The sequence below is a fragment of the Lutra lutra genome, chromosome 6 (genome assembly GCF_902655055.1).
Source record: "Lutra lutra chromosome 6, mLutLut1.2, whole genome shotgun sequence".
Classification (NCBI taxonomy): Eukaryota; Metazoa; Chordata; class Mammalia; order Carnivora; family Mustelidae; genus Lutra; species Lutra lutra.
Window position 1 is genome coordinate 87,957,336 of NC_062283.1, and position 16,687 is coordinate 87,974,022.

The following is a 16,687-nucleotide window of genomic DNA, read 5'->3' on the forward strand; positions in this document are numbered from 1 at the left end:
ATTTTTCCCTCCTCATCTGCCCCTCCCCCATATACATACAGATGGCATGGTTTATTCCTACATATGCCTTTAGACTCCAGCTCATTCACCAACCTTTTCCTCTCTCTGTCTCCAAACACTTGATAACCTCTCCTCCACAGAGCTTATCAGGGTATCATTACACTTTATCTGTGGAATTATTTGAAATCCACCTGCAGGCCCTAGTCTGCAGGCGGCACGAGGGCTCACCAGTTATATGCCCCGTGCCTCACACACTGTAGGCACTCAACATTATGGAGTGAAAGAAAAGCTGGTCCCACGGATAGTTTTCTTTACCCGACTTATAGTGTCTTCATCAGCTCCCTTATCTCTCAGCCACTCGGTAAGCTCAGACTCTTCAGTATTTGTGCCAGGAGAATCCCGGGGGCATGCGGGCAATCCAGGAATATCTGGGACAGAATTGGGGAGGGAGGGACATTTTTAGCTTCTCTTCACAGAGGCCATCTGGGACCCTCCCAGGCCACAGACATTTATTAACACTTTAAAAGATTTTGCTCTATCAGAAAATAACAGAAACAATTGAGATTGGCAGTATAAATATAAACAAAATGCTTAAAGACTACTAATAAATGGAGGGGCAGAAGTAATAATGTAATGATATCCCTACCTCATACTTTTATACCAAATCTATAGTTGCTCTAAATTCAAAGAAATATAGTTTCTTTGAAACAATTCTATAGTTTCACCAAAATCGTACTGTGGGTTTTTCATGTGACAAACATGAGCATAATTAGCAGAAAGCCATATAATCCTATAATAATCTCTTTTTTCACTCTTTGCAATAAAATAGAAAAAGCCCAGAATATAAAGAATACAAATGCAAAAATGACCAAAAATAGTCTTTTATTGTAGTAATCTTATTTGAAAATTAAAATAAAGACCAAAAAAGTGTTAGAGCCATATTCACCTCAAATAATCTCAGGAAAAAATGACCGTGAATCATCTTATATGAAATCAAGTAATATTTTGCTGCTACTAAAAACTGGATATTTCTTTTTTTTTTTTTTTTAAAGATTTATTTATTTGACAGAGAGAGATCACAAGTAGATGGAGAGGCAGGCAGAGAGAGAGAGAGGGAAGCAGGATCTCCGCTGAGCAGAGAACCCGATGTGGGACTCGATCCCAGGACCCTGAGATCGTGACCTGAGCCGAAGGCAGTGGCTTAACCCACTGAGCCACCCAGGCGCCCGGATATTTCTTTTTTTAAAAGATATTATTTTTACTTATTTATTTGAGAGAGAGCGCATGAGAGGGGAGAGATCAGAGGGAGAAGCAGACTCCCTGCTGAGCAGGGAGGCCCTTGCAGGACTCAATCCCAGGACTCCAGGATCATGACCTAAACCAAAGGCAGTCGCCCAACCAACTGAGCCACCCAGGGACCCAAGAATTGGATATTTCTTAAAAGCAATTTCTGCTTGTAGTCATGGTACAAGTGATGGGTGTCAATTAAGCCATGAAATAAAACTTTCCGTTAGCTTTCTCCCCTTTCTGTGGCAGCCTAGTTTAATAGTATCACTTAAAAAGTTTCTGCTATTCACCTATTGGTTGGGACTTAAGCTTCAGGTGTTTAATTTCTTGGTCTTTTTCTTCAATAGCTTGATGAAGGAGTGCTTGTAATTCTTTCTCTTTCCGAACCAATTCTTCCAGTAATCTGTAGAAGAAAATTATATTGGTTGACAGGATAATAAAGCTGGAGCAGCCAGAATGACCTTCTAGATTTGAACTTCTCAAGTTACAGGGAACATAGACATCCCTGGGATTTTATTGAAATGCAGATTCTCATCCAGTAATTTTGTGGATAGGTTTGAGATTCTGCATTCCTTTTTTTTTTTTTTTTAAGTTTATTATTTATTTATTTTTTTAGTTATCTCTATACCCAATGTGGTGTTCGGACTTACAACCCAGAGATCAAGAGTCACACGCTCTTCCAACTGAGCCAGCCAGGTGCCCCACGATTCTGAATTTCTTAATGAGTTCCCCCAGGTGATTCTCATGTTGCTGGTCCACAGACAGCCCCCCTCCGCCCCATGTTGAGTAGCAAAACTCTTGAAGGCTTGTACTTCCAGACAAGAATTCAAAACTACCACCTCAATTGTCTGCTCAAATCTTCAGAGATATTTTGTTTCTTTTTATGACTGTAAATGGCAAATAAATAAAGTAAAATAAAATATATATGATATTAACAGAGCTATATTTTACATGTGTGACTCCTCATCAAAAAAGTTGATGATATGATATAATAATCAATGCAAAGCAGAAAGGCAATCACTTTTTTTTAACTGAAAATTTGATAGGTGAGGTCCCCTATAGTACTCAGCAAATGGTAATGGTTGTTGCTAGGATTGTTGAGGATGTTACTATTATTCCTCTCCCTTCTAAGGGGACTGGTGAAGTGAGTAAAAGGATAGCTGCGTTCCTGGTACATTCAGTTCTTTGTTAGCATCTTCTGTATTCTCCAAAGAAACAAGGAGAAACTAACATATCATTTATATCAGAATTCTCATTCATGAAAGGTTCACTATGCAACTAAGAGCCAACTGGTATCCTACTCACCATTTCTAACACTACTCTCTGAAAAAATATTTCCAGATAGAAAGGGAGATGCTCTGATTTTTATAGAAAATGATCATTGGGTAACTTGGATTCAGAATTTAAAGTTAAGGTACAGAATTATTCATAAGATCATCAGGATAAATTGTTGCATGCCCTGCAGTTCTTAGCCAACTGTATTTGTTTCATTTTTTCAGTATGGATAGATTTAAGTTGGGACCAGATTCCATTCCAAAAGTTTGTTTCTGTTTCAGTTGGCATGTTTGAAGGCAGCACAGGCCCAACTGAAAGATAGCCCTGGGCTTGAATCCTGGTTCAGCCCCACACTTCCTGTGTTAACTTCGACAAATCACTTAACACTTTTAGCCTTCAATTTTCTCATCTGTGCAAAGGAAAAGTAAAACTTCCCAAAAGACTGACTGTGAATGTTCAATGAGACAGCTGTAGCTAACATGCCAAGGACAGTGCCAGACCATCAGGGAAGGCCATCCTGTCCCCAGCCACAGATTCGGGCTCAGGGTTCAGGAGGCTGCTCCTTTCCCACAGGGCAGAGATGGGGAGCCCTTAGGAGAAAGGACTGAGTAGAGTGGGTAGTAGAAGCAGGACAAAAAGGAAGACTCTTGAGAGGCAGCCGGAGAAGGTGGTTTGAGAAAGATTATTTAAAGATAAGCAGAGTTAAGCAGCACACAATCTGGTGGATTGAGCTGCAGGAACTGAGGGCCAGAGGAAACCAGAGGATCAAAGGAGATGTTTGTCACTCCAGCAAGAATGATATTCCAGGAAATGGACAGCAAGCTCAGCATGAATTTTTAAGTTGGCAATTTCTCGGTCTAGTATGTATTTTTGTCTTCCTTGATGATTTACATGTATGGAATATTATTTTTTTCAAAGAACACAGTTGACTTTTTCTAGAACTTAACCTATGTGTACCTAGACTACATATTTTCTTTTTATCTGTAAAAGCCAGACTTAACCTTAGAAGCAGAGCTCTGACAGGCCACTTCATTTGTCCCAAATCCAGCTCTCAAAAATTATTTATTTACCCAGTCCAAAATGAAAATTAAGTTCAGCTTTATTTTTACTTTGTCTTGCAGTTAAGAGGGAAGTTCTTCAAAATTAAAGTAATTGCCTGCCTTTCTTTTCCAGAAAAATTTGGCAAGCATCTGCCCTGAAATCAATTTTTTTAACTTAGGTGAGTGGAGGTAGGTAATTCTGGAATCGTTTGATAGATAAGCAGTCAGCTCTGTGAGAGTTAGATTTTTAGCTAACTCTATTACTGTCCTCCGGTACTGTTTCAACCACTGGTGTGAAGTGAATTATTTCCAGAACATGTTATGTAAACATACCCTGAAATATAAGTAAAACAAACATTCTAAAGCCACCATGTTATTTTCTCTATCTGGTATTCTTGTTGGTGATCTAATAATCAAGAGCTGGATAAACCTGATTGACCTTCATCAGTGATTATCTAAACACAAGCTTAAGATTTCTAACAGGAGAGCTACAGCCTTCTGAAAAACATACTAACATTTCCTTTAAGTTTATTTTGCAATGTATCAACTTTTTAAAAAAGATTTATTTATTTTAGAGAGCGAGAGGGGGGGAGAGAGAGAGAATATGAGTGGGGGGAGGGGCACAGGGAGAGAATCTTCAAGCCGACTCCCCGCCGAGCACAGGGTCTGACCGGGAGCTTGATCTCGGGACCCTGAGATCATGACCTGAGCTGAAACCGAGTGGGACACTCAACTGACTGAACTACCCAGGCGGTCCCTGCAATGTATGAATTTCTGTATATCAAGTAATAACTGAAAGTGATACGGACATGATTCGCCTCTCATTTCCGTTGCTTAGTACCAGTACTAAGGCAGCTGCCCTTTTCTAACATCACGCCATGAGGTGAATGCTGCGCCTCGCCTCCCTTCTCCGGGGGTGACAGGGAGGAGCTGTGCAAGATATTACTAGAAACAGAAAAAGGAGGCTCATAATCCCGTAGACGTCACAGATATAAGGGTAAATATGTAGAGAAAAAAACACACAAATGTGGGCTGTTGTGAAAAATACAGGAACACAATAAAGAAATACGGCCAGTCCGTAGCCCTTCCAACAGAGATGTGGAAAGCAGGGCCTCTGCCCGCGGCTGCGCAGAAGAGCAGCCCTCCCGGCCTGCAGAGGGCGCAAGCGCGGCAGAGGGCGGGACAGCATGGAAATAGGGCTAACTCCAATGGTCTAAGGGGAAAAGGGAGAGGCTGCAGGCAGCAAAGCAGGTTCTATTGACACAAGCCAGGGTCTATAGACAGAAGGTTTGAAGGCCAGAGGAACAAATATACCAGCTCATTGGTAAATAAAGTAGCTTTATTGCCTTTATAATTCTGACCATGGGTGGAGGAGGAGTTGGCGACAAAACCAGATCGAGTGAACATTTATCCTCCAGAGATCAGAGAGGGGTATAAAAAACAACTCCATCTAGAGCTGGGTGACAGAGAGTAAACTAAAAAAACAACTAAAGTTAACACCTACTACCAAGGTTGGTGTATTGCTTGAGAAGAGGAGGCAATGAGGATTTCCACGGAAGTCTCAGAGGAGGAAAGACACAAAGTCTTCCACTAAGTAGTAGAGACGCCAACTAAGAGCTGGTTTTACCAGGACAAGATTAGGATCTGGAAGTCCAAAAGCCATTTCCCCCTTACTCAGGAAGATTTCTCTATGAAAAAGGTAGATGATATGAATGGATTTACTCAATCATGCAAACAAAATTCATGTTTCTGAATATAAGATGAACTTTGTACTACTTGTACTAAGCTTGGTATTCAAGCTTAACTTTAAAAACTTAAACTTATGACAAGAAGTAAAATATGCTTTATCTTCCTGGTGAGCAAGATTTTTGAGTAAATATTTGAATAACTGGTATTGATTCACTCCAAAAAAAAAAAAAAAAAGGGTTTCACTATAAGCCCAGAGTTGTAAAGTCAGTTGATCACATGTCAACTGCAGCCAGCACAGGAAGCTATAAATCATAGACTCAGAACTTGAACTGTGCCAACATCTGTAAAGAACAGGAAATATTTACTCTTCACTTAATAACCTGATCATGTGGATGTTATGTCACCAAATTCTCAAAAGGAAATTAAAGTCCAGATACGACAGAACATATTCAAAATAAAATAGGATCATAAATGCAGTCAATTTATCATCCTTTCAAGGTTGTTTTTTTTGTTTGTTTGTTTTGTTTTGTTTTGTTTTTAAGAAAAGTAAAGCTTTAGCATCACTAAATTTACTCTCAAGAACAGAGATCTTCCTCTTCTAAGAGAACTTGATATTCCAGATCACGGGCTTTCAAGAACATGGATTTTCTGTCTTTCAGCTGTTTTCTGGGATGGTACACACTGCTCTGAGTCTGTGTCCAAGAGAGTCTCTGAAGTTACAGCTACTTCGAAAATCTCACTGTACTTGGAGAAAAAGTAGGGATCAAAGAATGCTGCCAAACAAGGCTTGAATTTGTAGAAACAGAAAATGATTTTGACTAAAGAGACTAAGACAAATCTCTCTTGTTTGATAAAGAAAGATATCAAACCAAGTTTACGTGAATAGGATAAAGTGATGAATCATTTTGTATTCTCTGGATCAAACTTTATTATTATTATTGAAGGTTGGGGGAGAGAGAGAGGCAGAGGAAGAGAGAAAATCTTAAGCAGGCTCCATGCTCAGTGTGGAGTGCAGTGCGGAGCCCAGTGTAGGGCTGGACCTCACAACCCTGAGATCATGACCTGAGCCAAAATCAAGAGTTGGATGCTTAACTGACTGAGCCACCCAGGTGCCCCGTCTGTGGGCCAAACTTTAAGATAGACCCCAAACACATGCACTTATATAAAAGTAAGGGAAAGAAAGCCCACCCACGTAAGAATAGGACTTACCTATTAGTTTCTATTTTCATCCTTCCAAGTTGCACATTGAGGGACCGGTGGGCATTTTGGGAGTCGTGGGATACAGTAGAACTGAGCGTGCTCACCCCTGAGGTAGCTACAGCATCTTCAATGACAGCATGAGGTCTTCGGATAGTTTGGTTCGAAGGCCGTTCCTCATGGTCATCTTCTGCCTCCAAGTCTTCTTGATCAGCGGTATCACTCTCAGATGCGAGGCTGAAGTGTGGCCTCAGTTCTGTGAGGCATAACATCAACAACAGTGTTAATAAAATATGACTGATTGCTTTAATTTCTTCTGACATGAATGTCCTCTTCCCTGCTATCAGTAAGATATGTATTCCAAACTGGCTTTCCAAATGTAGGGATAGATTTCTGAGCATTAATTTATAGTTTTACTTCCAGTGAATCTAAAAATTCACAGATCTATTGACTCAGAATGACCTAATTCAAACAAGAGAAAAACGGCCACACCACACAGAAGACATGTGGGAAAGGGTGCCTGGGTGGCTCAGTTGGTTAAACATCTACCTTTGGCTTAAGTTGTGATCCCAGGGTCCTGGGATTGAGCCCCATGTCAGGCTCCCTGCTCACTGGGGAGACTGCTTCTCTCTCTGCCTCTCCCTTTGTGCACGCTCTCTCTTTTTCTCTCAAGTAAACAGAATAAAATAAACAAGATATGTGGGGGGATCCCTGGGGGGCTCAGTTGGTTAAGCAATGGCCTTGGGCTTAGGTCATGATCTCAGGGGCCTGGGATCAAGCTCTGCATCAGACTCCTTGATCGGCAGGGAGCCTGCTTTTCCCTTTGCCTGCTGCTCCCGCTCTTGTGCTCTCTCTCTGACAAATTAGGGGGAAAAAAGATATGTGGGAAAATGCTAAAATCAGAAAGGGAATTATATAAAAACCTCTTAATATAAACATTTGTTTATACAAGTAAAATTCATTTTTTTGTATTATATAATATCTGGCAACTATTAACACACTTAGAATGAGGAAAATGAGATATAGTGAGATTATCTAAATAAAAGTAAATTCACAGAATACTTTTTGCCTATAATGGTTAAAGTGTAAGGGGATGGAGGAGGTCCTGAAAATGCCACATGTGCTTATATTCACTCTAATAAGACTGTTTTTGACTACTGGATTCTTAGTGTGAGTCCTTCTCTACCCTGTTGACTAACCACTGAAATTAACAGTGCAAACGTTATAAGTCTCCAACTTAAATATGTCGCATGAGTTTATCTGCATGTCACTTAACAACCTGGATGATATCTTCCCAGAGAAAACAATACTATAAATTGTGATTATGGTCTCAAAATGAACTAGAAAAAGGAATTACACTCATAATCTAAGTGAAGTCAGGGTAGCAGAAATACTGGATCTTGACTCCATATGCTATGACACATGATGAAAAACATGGAGAGTCTCTGTCAAGGAAAGGCACAGTCATCCAACATTTTGCCTTGATATCCTGAGGGCTCACAGACTCCCTGAAGCTTGTTCAGAGAGTCCATGAACCCACAGGATAAGAGCCCCTGGGTGGGGAGATGGCTCCAGGGGGAGTGATAGAAGACCCCATCCCACCCCCAATCTAGCGACCAGGGCACGGCAACCAAAGGCTGACTAGTTAACAAATTCTCTTTTCTTTCCTCACCTTACTAGATCTGTGTATGGTATTTTCCTCTAAATCTCTGGCTGCTACTTCTTTTCAGATCTTTTTTTTCTTTTTTTAAAATCTACCATCTGCCCCTTAAGAGCTGGAACCTGGAATTCTATCCTTCACTTTTTTATATTTCTATTTACTATAGCTAAGCTCATTGAAATCTATCAAGGTTAAGTACTTGTAATGTGTGAACAACCAACTATATTTCAAGACTTGATCTGGTTACATCCAATACCTCCTAGATATTCTTGCTGGGCAGGCATTTTAGATTCAACCATCTAAAAAAAAAAACCCTCATCTCTTGCTCATAATAAAAGTCAGGGTGCCCTTCTTCAGGGGCCAGGTTTATGCAGCTCTGACTTCCTTGATCTCTCTTTATTAGTTTTCTCACTTCTTATTGTAGCAAAAAATGCATGACATAAAATTTACCACTGTCACCGTTTTTAAGTATCCAGTTCAGTAGTGTAACTCACTCTCTAGAGCTAGTTTTAAAGTTGCGAACTTTTTGTTAAGTTTCATCTTGCAAAACTGAAACTCTATACCCATGAAATACCAACTCCCCATTTCCCCCTACCCTCTGTCCTTGGCAACCCCCATTCTACTTTCTGTTTCTGTGAGTCTGACTACTATGATATCTCATAAAAGGAGAATCATTCAGTGTTTGTCTTTTTTGAGACAAGCTTATTACTTCACTCAGCATAATATCCTTAAGATTCATCCATGTTGTAGCATGTATCAGAATTTCCTTCCTTTTTAAGGCTGAATAATATTCCATTGCATGTATAGACCACATTTTGTTTATCCTTTCATTTGTCGGTGGGTACTTGTGTTGGTTCCACCTCTTGGTTTATTGTAACTAATGCTGTTATGAATGTGGGTATGCAAATATCTCTTTGAGATCCTGCTTTTAATTCTTTCTTTGGATATATACCCAGTAGAGGAACTGCTGGATCATATGACAATTATTATTTTTTTAAAGATTTTATTTATTTATTTGAGAAGGAAAGAACACAGAAGGGGAGAGAGAGGGAGAAGCAGACTCCCCATTGAGCAGGGAGCCCGATGCGGGACTTGATCCCAGCACCCTCAGATCATGACCTGAGCTGAAAGCAGATGCCTAACTGATTGAGCCACCCAGGCACCCTCGTATGACAATTCTAGTTTTAAATTTTTTGAGGAGCCATTATGCTATTTTCCATGGTGGCTGCACTGTTTGATAATTTCACCAAGAGTGTACAAGGATTCTAATCTCTCTACATCCTTGTTCTTTATCTCTTAAGGTTAACAAAGTCCCACCTCTACTCTGCTTTCTACATTATCTCTTTCCAAAATTCCATTTCCTAACTCATCTATAGAAGGGGAGAGGGCTCAAAATCAGGGGTTTTAGTGCTGCAAACCCAGAATCCAGTACAGGGATTAGGACACATTAGTCTAAGAAATGTAGACAAAATGGAAGAGTTATAATACTAGGATTATTTCTATTTATAAGAGAACCAAATAATTTTTTAAAATTTCACTTTACAAATAACTTAGGGAACCTGGATGGCTTGGTCAGTTAAGCATCCAACTCTTGATTTTGGCTCAGGTCATGATCTCAGGGTCCTGAGATGGCACCACCTGCATCTGGCTCTATGCTCAGCCAGGAGTCTGCTTGAGATTCTCTTCTGCCCTTCCTCTTCCCACCCCCACTCTCTCTCTCTCTCTCAAATAAATTTTTAAATCTTAAAAAAAAAAAAAGAAAAAAGAAGAAAGAGCAATTCTAACTTAAGTTAGAACATAAGATTAGGCCTTTTAAAATTTTCTAAAATTATTCTTAAATTTCTTTTATGGTATCCAAACTGAAATTTTAAAAACAATTAAAAAGTTTTGTTGTGCTGTTGACTATTATCTCACGTTTGGGGAGGGAAATGTTCTGATATTTACTATTATATTTAAATACCCCCTCATATAGCCCTAACTCTACATTTTGTTATTTTATGTATGTACAAATGATTGAAAAATTCTCTCAAATAATTTGAAGAAAGTAGAAAATTGTAAGCAAATGCAATACTTTGTTATTTTGGTCTTTTGTGGCAGCTCCCTGATTATACATCACCAAATTCCACACTGTAAAATATGCAAGTGGATGAAGCAACTGGTCTTTGTCCTCAAAGAAATAACAACCTAAAGGAGGGCCAGAAGGAATATACAGAAGAGCCGTAAGGGCAGGCACAGAGATGACATGGAATTATAAGCGCAAATTAAAGCAGCTAAAAATGTCTTAGATGATCTCAGTTATAGACCTAGCTACACATATAATTCACATGTGCATGTATTAACAATGCTAAGAGGTAAATAAAGAACATTTGCAATAACCAAATTCAGTGGTGGTTTGCTCAGGGATTGAATCATGGAAGCAGAAGAGCTTAAGCAGGATTCTGGAGGAGGGGAACGCCTTGCTTGGAGGGGAAAGGGGCAGTGGCATTTGAGAGAAGGAAGTTCAAATGGTGGTCCAGAGCCCCCTGAGAAGAATGGAAGGCAGAATGGGCTGTCAAGAGAGAGAGAGAAGTGTGAGGAGAAAAGCAGGGACCTGGGGTTTGGAACGGGGGGCCTTTAATGAGCAGGTGGTATTTAAGCCCATGTGCGGGAATCTAGAGCTGGTGCCTGTTTCCAATACAGCAAGACGGACTCAAACCGCAGTACTCTTCCCACTTCCCTGCCCCCAGACACCACTCCAATCGGTTCTTTCCCCAGAGGAACATAACCAGACCCAGCTTCTTTAACACAGGGTATTTCTGACACCGAAGAAGATTACAGTCCTTGTCAGTGCAGAGTGTGACTCCCACCGTAAGTTCAGATGGTACAGAATGCTGGTCATTTTACTTTCATGTGGACACAGGGCACATGAGTAGTTTAGCTGAACTGGTAATAATATCAAATATTTTAGCATTAAAAATTATTGTTAATGTAGTTAGTAGGCCTCCATTATCAATTCTCTCTTGGCATTGCCAACATGATCTCTATGCTCAGCATTTCTCCATCTGGTCACCCACAGCCAGGCTGATTCCTGATGACAAGTGAGAAAAGAGCCTGAGTAAAAAAAAAAAAAAAAAAACTCTTAAGGGGCTTGCACTGTACTCTCTGTTCTGTGTGTTCTTTTGGGAGAAGGATTGAGTACTTTTTAATTTTTTTTTATTTTTCAATTTTGAAAGAATGGCAGAATAACAAAAAAGTTGCAAAAATGAAACAGAGAGTTCCTGTATACCCTTCAGCTTGCACTAAACTTGACATCTTATGCAACGGTGGTACTAGGACCAAACCCAGGAAACTGACATTGCTATCATACACTACATAATCTACAGACCTTGTTGAATTTCCCCAGGTTTCCCGATGATGCCCTCCTTCTTTTTTTTTTTTCTTTAAGATTTTATTTATTTATTTTGACAGACAGAGAGAGCATGTAAGCAAGGGGTGCGGCAGAGGGATGCACAGAGAGAAGCTGGCTCCCTGATGAGCAGGGAGCCAGACGCTGGGCTGGATCTAGGACCCTGGTATCGTGACCTGAGCTGAAGGCAGATGCTTAACTGACTGAGCCACCTAGGCACCCCTAATGCCCTTCTTCTGAAGCAGAATCCCATACTGCATTTGGTCATCATATCTCCTTCGTCTCTTCCAGTCTGAGACAGTATCCAGGTATTTCTTTGTTTCCTACGACCTCCTCCACACTTCTGAGGAGTACTGGTCAGTTATTTTGGTACTATGACCCTTGTTTGGGGTTCACCAATGTCTTCTCATGATGAAGTTGAGACTGCATTTTTGGCAAGAATGGCACAAAGGCGATGTTGTGCACTACTAAATGAATCATGTCAGGGCAAGATCCTGATGTCTTATTCCTAGTGATGCTGACCTTGATCATTTAGTACAGGACATGTCTGTCAGTTTCCTCTACTGTAAAATCACTGTTTTCCCTTTGAAATTAGTAAATATCTTGTGGGCAGACACTGTGTGGCCATTCAAATCCCTATTTCTCATTACTCTTTTGCCTACTAATTTTAGCACCCATCGATGCTTCTTGCCTGCAATAATTATTAATGTGCTGTTTGCCTAATGGTGATTGTCTATTTTCCTCATACCTTCTACATTTATTAACTGGAATTCTATAACAAAGACCTGGCTCTTCTCCTTCATATACTTATTTATTCAATTACTTCAGTATAGACTTACAGATACTTAGTTTATTCTATATACTATAACCCAAGACTATTATTATTTTATTGTTCAAACTGTTCTGGCTTAGATTTTCGGGAACTCCTTCAAATGGGTGTGGTCTCCAGTGTCCTTTCAAAAAGCCTCCATCCTTTTTGGCATCACAGGATGTTCTAGGCTCATGTATATTTTCCCTGCCCCAGGTCTGGAATCAACTGTCACTCCAGGGAGCACTGATTGCTTTTATTGGAGAATGGTGTTTAGATACTAAAATCTGGGTCCTCTCTGAGGAGAGACCTAGGACATGCATGCACTGATGATGACATACTTTTAAATCTGTGGTTTTCTTTAGTATGTGTTTCAAAATTTTGTAGGCCAATTGTACAGTTTTGTCACCTAGAAGGAATTTTTATCAGGGGAAGATGAAGACAAGCATTTTTAACATTTGTTTGAACGTTTAAGTGTCTTTGAATCTCAATTGTATAACAAAATCTTTAGGAACATTCAGAAATTAGATGGAACTCTCAAGGGCTTGAAATCAATTCCTCTTGGTCACACATTTCATTATTTATATATTGGTATACAAATGTATACGGTCTTCCCCTTTCCTAGGAGGAATATAAAAAATACTCCCTCCAGTAATTCTCCAAAATTTCTACTTAAAAATGCTTGCGAACAGTAATTTGGGTTTTCATCTGAGACTCCTAATGTCCTCAAACAATTTCACAGTGGAAGGACAAATAGCTTTCCTTAGCAAACCCTCTTCTTAAAGAACATGGCTTGTTCCATACACACGTTGGGTAGAAGCAGTGCTCACCAATGTGCCCCACCCTCATACCCCCGAGACACCCATGTGAGCAGAAGATGTGCCTCTCTTCACTCTCCCTAAACTTAGTAGTAGTTTCAACTTAGTAGTGTTTCACTACTACACTTAGTAGTGTTTCAACTACTGTATGATGATCAGTGTGCTTTTTAAACTTCCAATTTTGGGAAGAGTATTACATTTACAGAAACATTGCAAAGGTCATACAGAGAATTCCCATACACCTTCCAGTTCCCCTAATACATCTTATATAACTGGTATACTCATCAAAACCAAGAAATTAACACCGGTACAATACTATTAACTAAACTACAGACTTTATTCAGATTATACAAGTTTTTCACTGATTTTTTTTTCTATGCCAGGATATAATCCATTGCATTTAGGTAATCCATTTTTAAAGGGAAGTTTTAAAAAATTAGATCAACAGATCATTTATATGCTATTTAAATATTTCAAGGTATAATCTCTCTCTCCTTTGCTCATTTAGATCGCTACTGTGTTTAACTTATGCCTACACCTATCCCTTTCACTAATACACACCTAGTTCCTTTCACCCCTCCTATCTTCTGAATATATAACCCCTCTAGGGTATATTCCTCACATCCAGGTTTATCCCAATGACATATTCCCGAAATACAAGAATCTGTTAACTTGGTTAGAGCATTACATTAGGTCTACACTAGCATTACCTTCCCTAGGTTCACATCCAATTGCTAATTACGTGTTTCCATGCCTCTAGAATTTTTTCTAAGTTATGCAAATTTTCTACCCTCATTTGTTATAATCAGGTGAAACTCATTTATGTATTATTTCAACTCGTATTTATCGGGGTCCACTGATTTACAGGCACCGTGCTGGACAATATGCTCTGCACAGAATAAAGCGGACACGGTTACCCTCGGGGAGGGTGACAGCCACGAGACAGGAAAATAACGGCGGTTTCAAACTGGCATCACAAATGGGGGAAAGCACTTCCGAGGAGACAGAATAGCAGTGGAGCCTACTTTAGAGTGCGTGGTGGGTCAGGACTGTCTGAGGAGGCACCTTTTAAACGGAGACCTGAAGAATGAGAAGGAACAGGGCAAGAGCAATGAGGGGGTGGAGGTGTGGTCTGAGTAGAGGATCAGCGTGTTCGGGGATATTGGAACTTCCCATATTTCTTTCTTACAGAAGAAGGAAATAAATTAATCTTTACTGAGGTTTCATATAAACTTTGACACATGTGCCCTCACTCTCAAGGTATTTTGAGAGAAGAGAGGGAATTCCACAACACAGAAGGCTGGCGATGACTTAAGTTTGTGGTGCCATGTAAATAAATAACCTAAATTTTAAGATACTTCATTATCTAATCCTCCCAAACTTCTATTTTAGACTGCTTTATAATACATGCATAAATTAGTACAACATACTTCTAATTTATGTATCTAAGTCTGTTTATCTATCTACTTATCATCTCTATACACACACACACACACACACACACACACACACACACCCTCCCACACACACATATAGGATGGAAGAGCTCTGCTTAAAATGTTTTACTAGTGAATACACTATCAAAAGTACTTGGAAGTTTGCCTTGGAGTATGAATGTGCCTCTCACTCCATAAAACTCTGTTTCATCAACACTACCCCTTTTGTACCTCATTGCAAGCATAGCTGGGATCTGTCTAGACAGTGATTTCCAAACCTGGCTGTGTATCAAAATGACCTGGGAACTGGATTAAAATCAGATTCCTGGGCTTTTTTCCCAGCAGATTCTTACTCACTCAGTCTGCGATGGGGCTTGGAGAGCTATAATTTTAAAGAGCTCCTGACATCCCTCAGTGCACCAGCTGGTTTGGGAACCACCAGTAAAGGATGACACAAGGGTGTGCTTTGTGGGCACAAGTATCTGCATATTGAAGTGCATATGCGTTTGGGTGTCCTGCAGAACCTCCTCTTTCTCGCCATACCCAGACACGCTCTTTAAAGACAAGGAAGCTATCTTCTTCACCCATAGTAGACATTTGGCTTGGTGTTCATCGCTTAGACTGGAGGCACTAGATAAATATTATTCGGTGGCTTTAAAAGGATTAAACAAAAAGGCTAACTTGGCCTGAAAGGCAGTAAGGAAGACACCATAAATGACAGATCAATAGTAATTTAAAATGTCACACACTAAATATTTGCCAAGTAACTAAATATTCCTGACCTGGCACCAGAATGGTGATGGCCGTCTGCACCGCCTTTCGGATGATACTGTCTAAGGCAAACATCCAGTGTGGCTTGATATTATGATTCCGAAGAACTTTATTGACCTGGAGAAAGAGGGTGACATTTAGTCTGCTTTAATTTTTAACTGCAAATAACCTAGATGACACAAGCATCAGGATGACATTCTAGCAACAACAACAACTAAAAGGTTTCTTCACCTTGTGCATAATTTCTTTATGTCACTGGGAAACAATGAAAAATGGCCACTTTGAATCAAAGTCTGGTGATCCCCATGGGAGCAAATCAAAGGCAGTCTGGTTAAATGAAATGTGGCTTCTTTGGAACTCAGAACAAGCTACTTCGGCTTTTCAGGGCCTCTGCAAACTGGATGGTGGAGGTGGAGGAAAAAAGAATCTAATGGGTTTGAAATAAAAACAAACACTGGTCTCTAGTGTTGTGACTCTGAGGTTTCATATAACCACATGCTTCAGCCTAGTCTGGTGACTTGGAAAAGCAGGTAAGGGAGGAAATGAGCATGTGTGTTGCTACCTACAGATTTGCCACAGTGCATGCCTTATCTTCCTTCCCACAGTTGTCTATATCTCAGCAAACAGCGGAGGAAACTGCTAGAATATTCCAGAAAGGCTGTTCACATTGAAAGTCTGTGGTAAAGGGTATCTTTTTTTTAGTGACTACTACTAGTTCACATATTTAAATAGACACTGAAATAGATACATGCATTACCTTTTTTTAAACTGTCATCAAATGCACATGCCATAAAATTTGCCACCTTAACCACTTTTAAGCATATAATTCAGTGGCGTTAAGTACATTCACACTGTTGTGCAACCATCACACCATCCATCTCTAGAATTCCTTGCATGCACCTCGCAAAATTGAAACTCTACACCTGTTAAACAATAACTCCCCACTGCCTTCCCCTCCCAGCCCCTGGTGAACACCATTCTACTTCCCACCTCCATGAATTTGACTCCTCTAGGTCTGTCACATAAGTGGAATCACATGGTAATTTTGAGATGGGCTTATTTCACATGGTATAATGTGCTAGAATTTTCTTCTTTTTCAAGGGCGAATAATATCCCATTGCATGTGTAAGCCATATGTGTTATCTTTTTAAAAATAACCATTAAAATAAAGACATAAGAGAAGCTTATTTAAAACTGGGGTTAACTCCACTAAGTGCTGGTCGACACGACCCTCTAAAAAAAGGTCTGGGCTCTGACCAGAGAATTGAGAAGAATCGATGGAGAAGATGCCCCAGCTGCAATCCCAGGCCAAAAGCTGGAG

The 16,687-nt window shown here is 40.0% G+C and overlaps 1 protein-coding gene across 1 annotated transcript in view; it reads right to left on the reverse strand.

Annotated features, from left to right (window-relative positions):
- Window positions 1-16,687, reverse strand: part of MAP3K5 (mitogen-activated protein kinase kinase kinase 5) — a 208,795-nt gene that overhangs the window by 2,901 nt on the left and 189,207 nt on the right. Inside the window, exons 25-28 of the mRNA XM_047734723.1 lie at window positions 15,378-15,483; window positions 6,501-6,744; window positions 1,578-1,690; window positions 316-428 (exon numbers count right to left, since the gene is read on the reverse strand). Of these exons, the coding sequence (XP_047590679.1) occupies window positions 316-428; window positions 1,578-1,690; window positions 6,501-6,744; window positions 15,378-15,483 (576 nt within the window). The remainder of the gene's footprint in view (window positions 1-315; window positions 429-1,577; window positions 1,691-6,500; window positions 6,745-15,377; window positions 15,484-16,687) is intronic.